Source organism: Rhinopithecus bieti, unplaced genomic scaffold, assembly GCF_001698545.2.
Source record: "Rhinopithecus bieti isolate Rb0 unplaced genomic scaffold, ASM169854v2 scaffold_26131, whole genome shotgun sequence".
NCBI lineage: Eukaryota > Metazoa > Chordata > Mammalia > Primates > Cercopithecidae > Rhinopithecus > Rhinopithecus bieti.
The window spans coordinates 52,319-65,508 of NW_016812390.1; the positions used below are offsets into that span (position 1 = coordinate 52,319).

Here is a 13,190-nt window from a genome sequence, read left to right on the forward strand (position 1 = left end):
TTTATTTTTTATAAAAAAAAAAAAAAAAAAATTATAATTTTTCCCCCTTCTTTTGGCAGGTGTTGCTATAATTCCATTTACATGAAATGTCCAGAATAGGGAAATGGTGGTTGCCTAGGGCTGGGGTATGATGGAGGATGGAATAAGGAGTGACTGCTAATGATACGGGGTTTCTTGTTGGGGTGATAAAAATTCAATAATTGGGATGTTCCACAACTTTACTAAAAGCCATTGAACTGTACACTTTAAAAGGGTGAACATTACAATGTGAATTACAACTCAGTAAAAACATTAGATTGTGATGGTTGTACAAACTGTGAATTACCAAAAAACAGTGAACACTTTAAATGTGTGAAACGTGTAGTAGATCAATTACAGCTCACAAAAAAGCAATAAAAAAAAAAAAAGGTCCAGGCTGGGCAGGGTGGCCCATGCCTATAATCCCATCACTTTGGGAAGCAGAGGTGGGAGAATCACCTGAGGCCAGGAGTTTGAGACCAGCCTGGAAAGTGAGACCTCATCTCTATTTAAAACAACAAAAGAGATCAGGGGATTGATAAGAACCAAGAACAGCTTCTTATAGTCCCTCTTCTCTGCCCCTATTTCTCCCTGAGGCTACAACTACAAATTTTTTTTTTATTCTGTTCGATTTCCCCCTCTAAAATAGAATTATAAAAGAAAACCAGTGTTCCTGTAGTTTATGGTTCTACATAAAAATAAGTATCTTACCCTAGAGGAAACCAGCCATTTCTGCATATTCTTTAAAACTCAAAATCTACCTCTTTGGGAATTAACAGAATAACCTCTTCTACTTTCTCTAACTATGAAAGAATTTCTCTCTAGCCTTGCCTTAATTACATACTAGAGAGAAACATACATCACTTTTGGAGGTAAAATAATAAATCAAGTGTAGGCCGGGCACAGTGGCTCAAGCCTGTAATCCCAGCACTTTGGGAGGCCGAGACGGGTGGATCACGAGGTCAGGAGATCGAGACCATCCTGGCGAACACGGTGAAACCCCGTCTCTACTAAAAAATACAAAAATCTAGCCGGGCGAAGTGGCGGGGGCCTGTAGTCCCAGCTACTCGGGAGGCTGAGGGAGGGGAATGGCGTGAACCTGGGAGGCGGAGCTTGCAGTGAGCTGAGATCCGGCCACTGCACTCCAGCCCGGGAGACAGAGCGAGACTCCATCTAAAAAAAAAAAAAAAAAAAAAAAAAAGAAATCAAGTGTACATTTAAGATCTGGCTTCCCAAATAAAACTTTATAACTGAATCTCATCTCTAGCTATCTCCTAGGATGAATGGAGATACAACAGTTGTCTTAAAGGGTGAAGAAAAACGTTTTTACATAGGAATGACCTAATCGTATACCTCTGGTCAGAGCTCTAAAGAATTAGGAAGAATATGAAAGACTGACTGGCTTTGTGGGCTACTATCTCTCTCTAGCTTTTAGAGTTTGGTTTTTCAGAATATGTCCAATCATCTTGCACTTGCTCCATAAAAACATTCCCAAGTGCCACCCCATTTAAAATGTCATTATCATACCTGTACAGGTAATAACAATGTCCACTTGTCGGATGACCTCATTTAATTTCACCAGTCGAAATCCATCCATACTGTTGAAATAAAGTATGACCAATTAACCTAAACAGGCAGCTGTGGAGCCTTTTAACACAGGACTTCAAAGGCTAATATCAAGTTGCTGTCATTTCTTGAGATAGCTGAACTATTCTTAGAAGTGAAAAATCCAAACAATTTCCTTAGTTCATACAAGACAGAAATAAAAGGTTCCTCTGCATCATGGGACTTATTTCTTCCTGATAATAGGGAGCCAGGGGCTACCATGAGATTCCCTGACTGAATTTCTAGAAACTGTAGAGGCCGGGCATGGTGGCTCAAGCCTGTAATCCCAGCACTGTGGGAGGCCGAGACGGGTGGATCATGAGGTCGGGAGATCAAGACCATCCTGGCTAACACGGTGAAACCCCATCTCTACTAAAAAATACAAAAAACTAGCCAGGCGAGGTGGCGGGCATCTGTGGTCCCAGCTACTCGGGAGGCTGAGGCAGGAGAATGGCATAAACCCGGGAGGCGGAGCTTGCAGTGAGCTGAGATCTGGCCACTGCACTCCAGCCTGGGCGACAGAGCGAGACTCCATCTCAAAAAAAAAAAAAAAAAAAGAAACTGTAGAAAGTGCCACTTAGCCATTTAACCAACTACCCCCTTGAAAGTGCTCTCTCCAAGATCATCAGTGATTTCCCGAAGGCCAAACCCAAGATTTCTTAGACTCTTAACTGTTTTTTTTGTTTTTTTGTTTTTTTTTTTAAGAAATGAGATCTTATTATGTTGCCCAGGCTGGAGTGCAGTAGCTAGTCACAGGCATAATCATAGTGCACTACAGCCTCTAACTCTTGGCCTCAAGCAATCCTCCTGCCTCAGCCTCCTGAGTAGCCAGGACTGTTGGCATACACCACCATGCCCAACTTCTTAGATTCTTACATTATTTGATTTCTTCTACTACATTAAACATTATTTGTCTTCTTAAAACTCTATACCCCTTGGACTCCATGATACATCTCTCCTGGTTTTCCTCTTACTTAATTGTCTCTCCTCAACTTCAGCCAACCTTTGGATATTGGTGCGCTGCAGGGTTATTCTGTTCTCTATTTTTTCAGTATAGAGAACCATATTCTTCCCTTGGCTGCAAATGACTGCTTATAGATGGCTGATTTTTACATTTGTATCTTTAGCTTAGATCTCTCTGAAGCTTCATAGCCAAGGATCAAATTAGCCATTGGAGAGCACCTCATGAATGTCCCAGAAGGATCTCAAACTTACTGTGTTTGAAAATAAACTTATTATTTTCTCTGCACTCACAACCTCATTTATTTCTTCTTCTATATTTTCTATCTTGATCAATAGCATCACTGTTCATCCATCTGAATGAGCCATATAAACAAGAATGTCCTTGCTGCCTCTCCCTAATTGAAGTTGTCACCAAAACAGGCTGACTCTTTTTCTTTAATTTCTTAAAAGTCTCTTTCATCTGTCTTCTCTTCTCTAATACATACTAGCATTGCTTAAGTTTAGGTCTTATTCCTTCTTGCCTAAATTACTATAGTAACCCCTGGCACAATCTCATTGTCTCTAGGTTTACATCTTTCTAAATCATTTTGCAGAGTGATTTTCCTAAATGCAATTTGGATCATGTCATTTCCTTGCTTAAAATACTTCAGTGAGACTACCTGTTCTTTTTTTTTTTTTTTTTTTTTTTGAATGAGATGGAGTCTTGCTCTGTCGCCCAGGCTGGAGTGCAGTGGCCGGATCTCAGCTCACTGCAAGCTCCGCCTCCCGGGTTCACGCCATTCTCCTGCCTCAGCCTCCCGAGTAGCTAGGACCACAGGCGCCCGCCACCTCGCCCGGCTAATTTTTTGTATTTTAGTAGAGACGGGGTTTCACCGTGTTAGCCAGGATGGTCTCGATCTCCTGACCTCGTGATCCGCCCGTCTCGGCCTCCCAAAGTGCTGGGATTACAGGCTTGAGCCACCGCGCCCGGCCTAGAGACTACCTGTTCTTAAGGATAAGGCAGGATTAGAATAAGACCCAAATACTTGCAGTAATATATGTATTATATTGACATACTGATCGCATGGACTCCTACCTTAGATAGGAGCCACTCCCAAATTTATCCATCTGCCCACCACATTAAAATATTTCCAGCTGGCCGGTCGCGGTGGGCTCAAGCCTGTAAATCCAGCACTGTGGGAGGCCGAGACCGCGGATCAACGAGGTCAGAACCGAGACCATCCTGGCTAACACGGTGAAACCCTGTCTCTACTAAAAAAACAAAAACTAGCCGCGCGAGGTGGTGGCGCCGTGTAGTACCCACCTACTCGGGGAGGCTAGGCGGAGATATGGCATTGAACTCGGGACGGCGGAGCTGAGTGAGCGAGATTCGCGCCACTGGCACTCCAGCCGGCGTGACAGAGCGAGACTCCATCTCAAAAAAAGATAAAAAAAAAAAAATTTTCCAGCTTCCTAAATCTGCCATGCTATCTCCTTCCTTGGAGACAACACACATGTTCCCTGTACCTGGAATATACTTCCACACTAAGAAAACACCTAAACAAATGTCAAGACTCTGTTCTGGCCGGGCGTGGTGGCTCAAGCCTGTAATCCCAGCACTTTGGGAGGCCGAGACGGGCGGATCACGAGGTCAGGAGATCGAGACCATCCTGGCTAACATGGTGAAACCCCGTCTCTACTAAAAAAAATACAAAAACTAGCCGGGCGAGGTGGCGGGCCCCTGTAGTCCCAGCTCCTCGGGAGGCTGAGGCAGGAGAATGGCCTAAACCCGGGAGGCGGAGCTTGCAGTGAGCTGAGATCCGGCCACTGCACTCCAGTCCGGGCGACAGAGCGAGACTCCGCCTCAAAAAAAAAAAAAAAGACTCTGTTCTGTTGACATCTCTTTCTACCCTGCTCCCTTGCTCCTTAGTAAGCAATTTCTCCTTTATGCTCCTACAGAAGCATGTGCCGTTTAACTCCATGACAGCACTTACTTCACTGCACAATGGTTATTTGTCTGTGTGCTTCTAACAGCCGGACCTTATCTCATTTATACATTCATCTTATTCATTCTCATCACGTAGCACAGTATCTAATGAATAGTAAGTGATCAATTCATGTCTATAGGATAATTTGAACAGTATCACAATTTGTATTAAAACATGTTCAGGTTCCTATAATAAACCCTTAGTGTACTAAAAGGATGATGGTTCCCCTAGGCCACAGACACTTGGACTCTGCAATAGTTTTTAAGAACAGTGGTATTTCCCACCCTGCTGAGGATGGCAAGAGACAATTTTAATAACAGCTATCATTTAGTGAGCATATATTATGTGGCAGCAGCTCTGTGCCTTATATAATTATGTATTTGTTATATAATGTATAATATAGAATGATAATTATTATTTTGAGACAAGAGTCTTGCTGGGTCACCCAGGCTGGAGTGTAGTGGCATAATCACAACTCACTGCAGCCTCCAACTCCCAGGCTTAGGTGATCCTCCTACTTCAGCCTCCCAAGTAGCTGGGACCACAGGCATGCACCACCACACCCAGCTAATTTTAAAAAATGATTTGTAGAGATGGGGTCTCCCTATGTTGCCAAGGCTGGTCTCGAACTCCTGGACGCAGGCAACCCTCCTGCCTCAGCCTCCCAAAGTGCTGGAATTACCGGCATGAACCCATCACACTCAGCCTATGTTAATTATTATTTTACTGAACTCTCACAATCCTATGAGGTAGGTATGATTACCCACATTTTATAAGAAAAGAACTATTCTTCTTTTTAAGTTTTAATTTTAGAATCATTTCAAACTTAAGAATTATAATACTAGTGTCAATAATTCTCATATACCCTTCACTCAGAGTTAGTAGATTTTACCCTTAATTGGGATTGGTCTAATGTTTCCTCACAATTAGATTCAGGTTATATATTTTTGGGAGGAATACCACAGAAGGGCTATTTTCAGTGTAACACATCAGAAGGCATCTGATGCCTGCCAATTTCTTTTCTGATCATTATTTGAATGGCAAGTATTACACATGGAGAAAGTAAGGGGCTACTTGTTCTCTGGCTGACAGAATCCCTGTTACTATCTCCACAGGATTTCTAAATTTTCACTTTTCTGATAGTCTCTGCTCTCTCCAAGCAGAGCTCCTTGACCTTTTTGAAAGGCAGATGCTTAGAGTTAGTGGCAGCCTCTCTGAGGATCTGGACTCCTCTAAAATAAAGTGTGGCATCAACCAGGCCATTCTTTGGAGACAGCTCCAAGATTGCAAGTGAGATGGTAGTGTAGAGGCTTACCAGGCTTGCAGGGCACAGATGGGGTCAATTTCAGTTACATACACAATGGAGCCCATGGCTTTCAGGGCAGCACAGCATCCTTTCCCCACCTGAAGAGGGGAGAGAGCACACATATTAAGGAAAGTCACCAAGAAAACCTTTTCTCAAAGCTTCTGGGAAAGTGCACCCCCTCTTTCCACCCCCGAGAGGAATTTCACTGAATACATTCATACTTGGGGAAAACAAGAAGAACAAATAATTGAATACAGCTCATAAACAAACCCCTGGCTCCTGCTTATCGCATTCACGTGCACAAGAACACCCACACTCATGATTCATAATCAAAACACAAGCTAAAAAGAACATCACAAACAGTGGTACTGGAGCAAGTCAGAAAATCAGCTTAAGGAAAAATGGCGGCAATGCAAAGGGAAAAGAAAGACTTTAACCAGAGGGCCTCTGAAGTTCTTTTCTCATCTAAAGTGGTAACGAGAGTAGTCATATGTCCGTACAAATAAAAAATTCCAGAATATTTCAACAAAATCCATTTAAAACACCTAATAAATGAAAGGTTAAACTTCACCTCTCCATAGCCACAGACTACCACTTGCTTTCCACCAAACATCATGTCTGTTGTCCTTTTAAGTCTAGGGGAAAAAAAAACACATTAAATCAGAAAAATCTTCTCTTGTTTCTGCCTTGAGGTTAGATTGAATCTCTTTGTTTTCATGGGGTTTTTTGGTTGGTTTGTTTTTCATTTGGAAAGAAAGTCTGGTTTCTTTTTTTTTTTTTTAAAGGGGTTTTCTGGTAAAGACCAGAAAACCTGCTAGACAAATTCTAAAAGAGCTGTAACACTGAAAGTCTGGTTTCCATCCTAGAGAAACTAATGACCAGAGAGAAAGGTTGAATAAAATACATATTTTCTCACTCCCTGCCATCCAACCAATCCTATATGTAAGGGTTTTTTTCCTTTTTTCCCCCCTTTCTTGCAAGTGGTGCAGAAAGGAAGAAGATGTAGATGACACAGTAACTTTTAAACATAAAAGCAACATACATTTATTAGATAATGTTTTGAAAATATAATATTTAGAAATAGAAAAGATACAAAGGAGAAAATAAAAATAATGTAATTTTAATTTACGAGGTGACAAAGCTCTGGCTTAATGGAGACATTATCCAGAGGTGCTATATGAATCCTTTCCAGAAATAACCAAAGCCAAAAAACTTAGAATCTCAACTTGACAACACAAGTTCATCTCAAAGATAATAAACAATACCCATCAAGAATTGATTCACGGCAACAGTAGAGGTTGTCAAATTTCTGTTTGGTGACTGAGTCATTGACATTCATGGCTGGAACACACAGCTTCCCAGCTTTGGACAGTTGGTACAGCCTGAGGATGAGGGAAGCCAAGAACAAAAAACATTGGGACGTTACAGTCTACCATTGCTTTCATAGCAGGCCCCAGAAACACGATGATTGGGTAGTCATGAGAGCGTTGAGACATGACTAGTTTCATCCTATTAGGTGGCCACTGAGAAACAAAGAGTATCTTTCCAGAGCCTGCATATATAGCTTCACAATAAAGATTGTATTCAAAAGTCATGTGGGGAAAATCCTTGACCCATCTCTAAATTTTAAGGCCTTCACTGGAGACTATAAAAAGTGGGTGAGTGGGAGCGGGTTGAAGGTTGAAAAATTACCTACTGGGTACAATGTTCACTAAACCTGCACTGGTCTCACTGCCTGCCGGAACTACAAGTGCATGAGACTACACCTGGCTGTTTGTGTTTTGTTTGTTTTGAGATGGAGTTTCACTCTTGCTGTCCCTGCTGGAGAGCAATGGTGTGATCTTGGCTTACTGCAACCTCCGCTTCCTGGGTTCAAGTGATTCTCTTGCCTCAGCCTCCTGAGTAGCTGGGATTACAGGCATGTGCCACCATGCCCAGCTAATTTTGTATTTTTAGTAGCGATGGGGTTTCTCCATGTTGGTCAGGCTGGTCTCAAACTTCCGACCTCAGGTGATCCGCCTGCCTCGGCCTCCCAAAGTGCTGGGATTACAGGGGTGAGCCACTGCACCCAGCCTTCCAGCATTTTTTTTTTTTTAAATAGAGACAGGATCTCACTATGCTGCCCAGGCTGGTCTCAAACTCCTGGACTCAAGTGATCCTCCCATCTTGGCCTCCCAAAGTGCTGGGATTACAGGCATGAGCCACTATGCCCAGCTTAAACTGTGTACTAATTTCACTCATCTTTTTTAATTATAAAAGGAGTAACTTTAAGTACTACTTTAAAAACCATGCTTAATCCCACTAATCTACTGCAACAATTTTAACTTTCAAATACACTTACAATTTGTTTTTTGGTTTTTTTGAGACAGAGCCTCACTCTGTCACCCTGGCTAGAGTGCAGTAGCGTGATCTCAGCTCACTGCAACCTCTGCCTCCCAGGTTCAAGCGATTTTTGTGCCTCAGCCTCCTGAGTAGCTGGGACTACAGGTGCGCGCCACCACACTTGGCTAATTTTTGTATTTAGTAGAGATGGGGTTTCACCATGTTGGCGAGGCTAGTCTTGAACTCCTGACCTCAGTTTTGTACATTCAAAAAGATGATAATGTATTGAAGCAGTGACGGTGGCTGGTTCAGAATTTACTTCCCGAAAACTTTTTTTCACACTTTTAGTTCTTTATGGGTGAAATAAATCATAGAAATGATCACAGAAATTGAACTGAAATAATTCCAGTTTTACTCAGAGAATTATTGCTCATTTGAGAAGCAGAACCCTATGTCCTTGCTTTCCATGTAAGAATGTAAGCTCTAAGATAGCAGAGTTTTTTTGTCTGTTTTGTCTACTGCTAGATGCCTAGCACCTAGAGCAGTTCCTCGTTCATTGTAGAAGTTCAATAAATATTTGTTGAATGAATGAATAAATGTGTCCAAAAAGGACAAGAAGTAATTGTTTACAATCACTAGAAAACATGAGGACTTCACTTGTTCTCCCACCTGCCCCCTTCTCACTATTTTAGGTTCATTATTTGTGTTGTTAATTAAAAAAAAAAAAAAAAAAACAAGAGAGATCTGGTCACCTCAAAGTAAGGTGAGATCTGGTCACCTCACAGCAAGCTGAAATGTTGTTACCTCATAGCAGGCTCCAATTTTTAACACGTGTTTTATAGGTATGTGTTTATAAGATTTTATGTCTAGACTGCATAAAACCAGGTATGCCCATGTCAAATCTTACCTATGAACTCCAGTAACACTCTCCTCTACTATGCCCTTGATTTTCTTAAACATGTTGGGATACTTTTTATAAATCCAGTGGGTAAGATCCCCTCCATCATCCAAGATCTGCAATAGTAAGCATCAATAACATCATTCACTTTGCTGAAGCCTCAAGGCTTCAGTGCTTCTCTGGGTCTTGCATCTCAATCTAATTAGCAATTTACAGATATTTAAAATTTCCCACATGGTTATGCAAAGTAACTTAAAGCCAGAGTAAATGAAATAATCTGCCAAACAGTCATTATATTGAAGTAAAAGACAATGAGAGGATAAAGGCCAATTGTAATTCACATAGCCAAACAACCCTCCCTATGATATATCTACTGCATCAAAATATACAGCAACTAACTGAGGATTTTCTTATGGATTGATAAATTGTGGTTATCTAGGCCACAATATAGTAGATCTTGAATCTACTATAGGTATTCAGAAAGCCTAAATGGATTTTAAATATATTCAGTCAAGACTTAGTTTAAATAAAAGGCCTCAGTTTACACAGCCTCTTAAGAAAAAAAGAAAAATCAATCAATAAATGGTCATATAATTAAGTCTCCCTCTCGGAACAACGGCTTATAAAACTGTATTCCATTAACCTTCTCTTCTCCCAAAGTATAGGCACTCTCCCACCCAAAATATCAGGCAGCACTGTAGGGTTTTGCCTAGCACAACCTCACACTCTGTACAAACCAAATTAAAAATAACCAGGGAACCGTGCAGCATGTAGGTGTGCAAGCATGCCTCTGAACAGCTCATCTATCACTATTTCAGGTTGGGATTAAAGATAAACACAGTGCTGTGCCCACTGGAGCTTTCATCAGCAGAGAAAAGCTTTTGAATTATAAAGATAAAGAAAAACCAGCTTAGAACACTATTAGGCATGAGGCTGTGATACTTCAGTCCTTCGTTAGGCTGTCAGAAGTATTTAGCAGGATTCTGCAAATTGTTCTACCCATCCTCCTGGAAAGTCCCACAGAACTGGGTTGCCGTCTGCTGACATGCACCCATCTTGCAGTCCCATCAATTATCAACACTGCTGTAAGTGCCAAAACTGCCATTCTGGACCCCAGAGTACACAAAATCCCCAACCTCATGTCTACCACCTGATCTCTTTTTCGCTTTTGCTCTTGCTGTTGACCTATTTTCTCTCCCTCACTCAAACATTGCTTGAGAACCAGAATTCAAGTTAGGACTCTCATCAAAGCTTTTGTACCTGCTCCATACTACAAGTAGAAACCCCCAGAACAGATGCCCCAAGAAAGCAAAAGGCTCTTCTGAGTTTCTCTCTCCCATTCTCCATGTATGGAATCCCTCATGAAGTTTTCCCTTCCACAGAAAAGATAAGAAACAAGAGAGACTGAACAACTGGAAACTCTGTGTTGTAAGTCTCACTATTCTCATCTACTTTTCCCTTTTAAGGAAGATATGATACAGACAGGTAGTTGCTGTCTCTAAGATTTACTTAATGAACTCTGCCCATAAGTCTCACCATGTAAATCTACTGCAGGAAATTCTTGTCATCAGGAAATCTTCCCGAGGTTGGGAAGTAAGGAAAAGTACTAAATCTTGACAGAATCCAAAGAGGTATGGGTCCTGTTTTCTGGGGTGACAACTGTTTTTGTCCTTGTCTTACTCTCTTTATTAACCTTCCTAGCAGTTTGTGCTGGTTCTACAGTTTGTAATGTTCTCCAGGTAAAATCCTAATGTCGTCCCTGGGTTCCTGACTTTAAAAATCAATGTTTTATTCCCAGGAGAAACTCCCTGGCCTATCTGCTTTAGCATCTGTCAGTCACACTCCCTCGTGTCACTATTAAAACTGTTGGAATGAGCTGACTCATCTTACAGCCACTGTCAACTCTGCTCCCCCACCCCTTTAGGATATGAAGGCTCTAACCCAGCTTCCTCAAACAAGCCTGGTGCAGTGTGACCTGGATCACAGAATTCAGAAAGAAGCTACTTCTCTGCCATGCACCAAGTGAGGCCTGCTCTGCAGCCTTCAGCAGCAAGCAATGGTTGGACTAGAGCTTCAGGGATTCTTTTGTCAATACGTTCCCTAATTTCTGCCCCTCCCCAAGGGGAGGGGCAAAATTATTTGCAAAATAGGAGCACCTCATATTTTGTGTAGCTTTTGGGGAGGGGCTGGGGTGGGGCACGGTTTCATTCTCTCACCCAGGCTGGATTGCAGTGGTGTTATCTCGGCTCACTGCAGCCTCCACCTCCTGGGCTCAAGTGATCCTTCCACCTCAGCCTCCTAAGTAGCTGGGACTACTACTACAGGTGCATGCCAACACATCCTGCTAATTTTTGTATTTTTTTGTAGAGACAGTGTCTCCCTATGTTGCCCAGGCTGGTCTCGAACTCCTGGGCTGAAGGAATCTACCTGCCTTGGGCTCCCAAAGTGCTGGCATTACAGGCCACCACACCCAGCCCTTTGTGTAGCTTTTTGCCTCTTTGCAAATCTAATGTGCTATCAGGCTTCAAGACTTGATCTAAAGAATAACACAAAATAAAATGAAGCAAAATTACAACCCCAAAACTTTACCTTGCTGTCTTTTAAATGTGGGGAATGAATATAAAGAGAAGAAACTTGAACTTGGAAGGTCTTCAGGTTTACTATAAATTCATTATATGAACTCTATTATTTTTATTTTTTTTTTCTAGTCCTGACTCACATGACAGGTATATGGATTCCAGAGAGAAGGCTAAGCATCTCGAGAGCTCTGGGGTGGTGTGTTTGGGGTTTTTGGTTGTTGTAAGCGGGGGGAGTAGGCAGTAGCAGGGGATGGAAACTCATTACTCTTGCTTTTTAACCAGCCATGTGTGAATCCTGGGCAGCCCTTTAATGTTTCTAATGAATATAAATGCTTCCAACATTAGAACCAATAATTAAGGCACTTTGAGGTTGTAAGAGCTTCAATACTCTTGGGGTACCCGTAGCATAAGAATCTAGTTCTGCTGGAAATCCAGGTACGTCATATAGAAATGAAGCCATTTTCCTTTCTTCTTGTTGGGAAACCCTCTCCCAGGCCATAACCTCCTCCCATCCCCACTCCTGACCCCTACAGAATTGTGTTAGCAGAAATATGACCCACCATGTTTGGCTGCCAGCCCTCCACATTCACACATCTATCAATGCACCACCAAAAGTCATCTTCTGACTCTCCCTTCCAGGCAAAAACAGGAAATCCTGAGAAAAAAAGGAACAAAGAGAAACCACTGAAGACCAAAAGAGGCCGACCGCCAAACTTTAGTGAGAAGATTCTGGTTTTTCCTAATTTCCAACTCTCCCATCCTGCTATAACCCTTGGATTGACATTCTTCACTGATAGGCATTGCCTTCAGCCCCTCTATGCATTCCTTTGTCTTTGATGGTCATTCTGCTCTTATCAGCCCAATGAGGACAAGCAGAATGGACAAAAGTATGACAGTTGTTTAAAATGTAACGAGAGGGGACCAGGCGCAGTGGCTCACTCCTGTAATTCCAGCACTTTGGGAGGCTGAGGTGGGTGGATCACCTGAGATCAGGAGTTCAAGGCCAACCTGGCCAACATGATGAAACCTGTCTCTACTAAAAATACAAAAATTAGCTGGGCATGGTGGTGCACACCTGTAGTCTCAGCTACTGGGGAGGCTGAGGCAGAAGAATCGCTTGAACCTGGGAGGCGGAGGTTGCAGTGAGCCAAGATCGTTGCCACTGCACTCCAGCCTGGTGGACAGGGCGAGACTCTGTCTCAAAAAAAAAAAAAAAAAAAAAGTGACTAGAGGGAAAAGAAAAACCAGAAACAGTTACTTCTTGATCCACTCAAACTGGCATTCTCACCATTTCCCAATTACACTTTAACTTATTTTGCTTCTATACTTTAATCATCCCACCCTATTATTAAGAAAAAAAAAACCCTTACATGTTTCTCCACTGGCTAAAACGTTACTATAATTCATAGCCCAGTTAAGTGTCATGTTCCTAACGAAGCCTGATTAACCCAGCTGGAAATGAGCGCTCAAGGAATCTGAACTTTTCTTTTTTTTTTTTTTGAGACGGAGTCTCGCTCTGTCGCCCAGGCTGG

General features: G+C 42.1%; 1 protein-coding gene across 7 annotated transcripts in view; it reads right to left on the reverse strand.

Annotated features, from left to right (window-relative positions):
• The window catches only part of AHCYL2 (adenosylhomocysteinase like 2), a 219,764-nt gene that overhangs the window by 22,220 nt on the left and 184,354 nt on the right, over positions 1-13,190 (reverse strand). For all 7 annotated transcript variants that reach the window (XM_017896260.1, XM_017896259.1, XM_017896264.1 and 4 more), the window contains 6 exons: positions 12,219-12,313; positions 9,089-9,195; positions 7,125-7,241; positions 6,431-6,494; positions 5,869-5,957; positions 1,546-1,616 (listed from right to left, as the gene is read on the reverse strand). In XM_017896260.1, the coding sequence (XP_017751749.1) occupies positions 1,546-1,616; positions 5,869-5,957; positions 6,431-6,494; positions 7,125-7,241; positions 9,089-9,195; positions 12,219-12,313 (543 nt within the window). The remainder of the gene's footprint in view (positions 1-1,545; positions 1,617-5,868; positions 5,958-6,430; positions 6,495-7,124; positions 7,242-9,088; positions 9,196-12,218; positions 12,314-13,190) is intronic.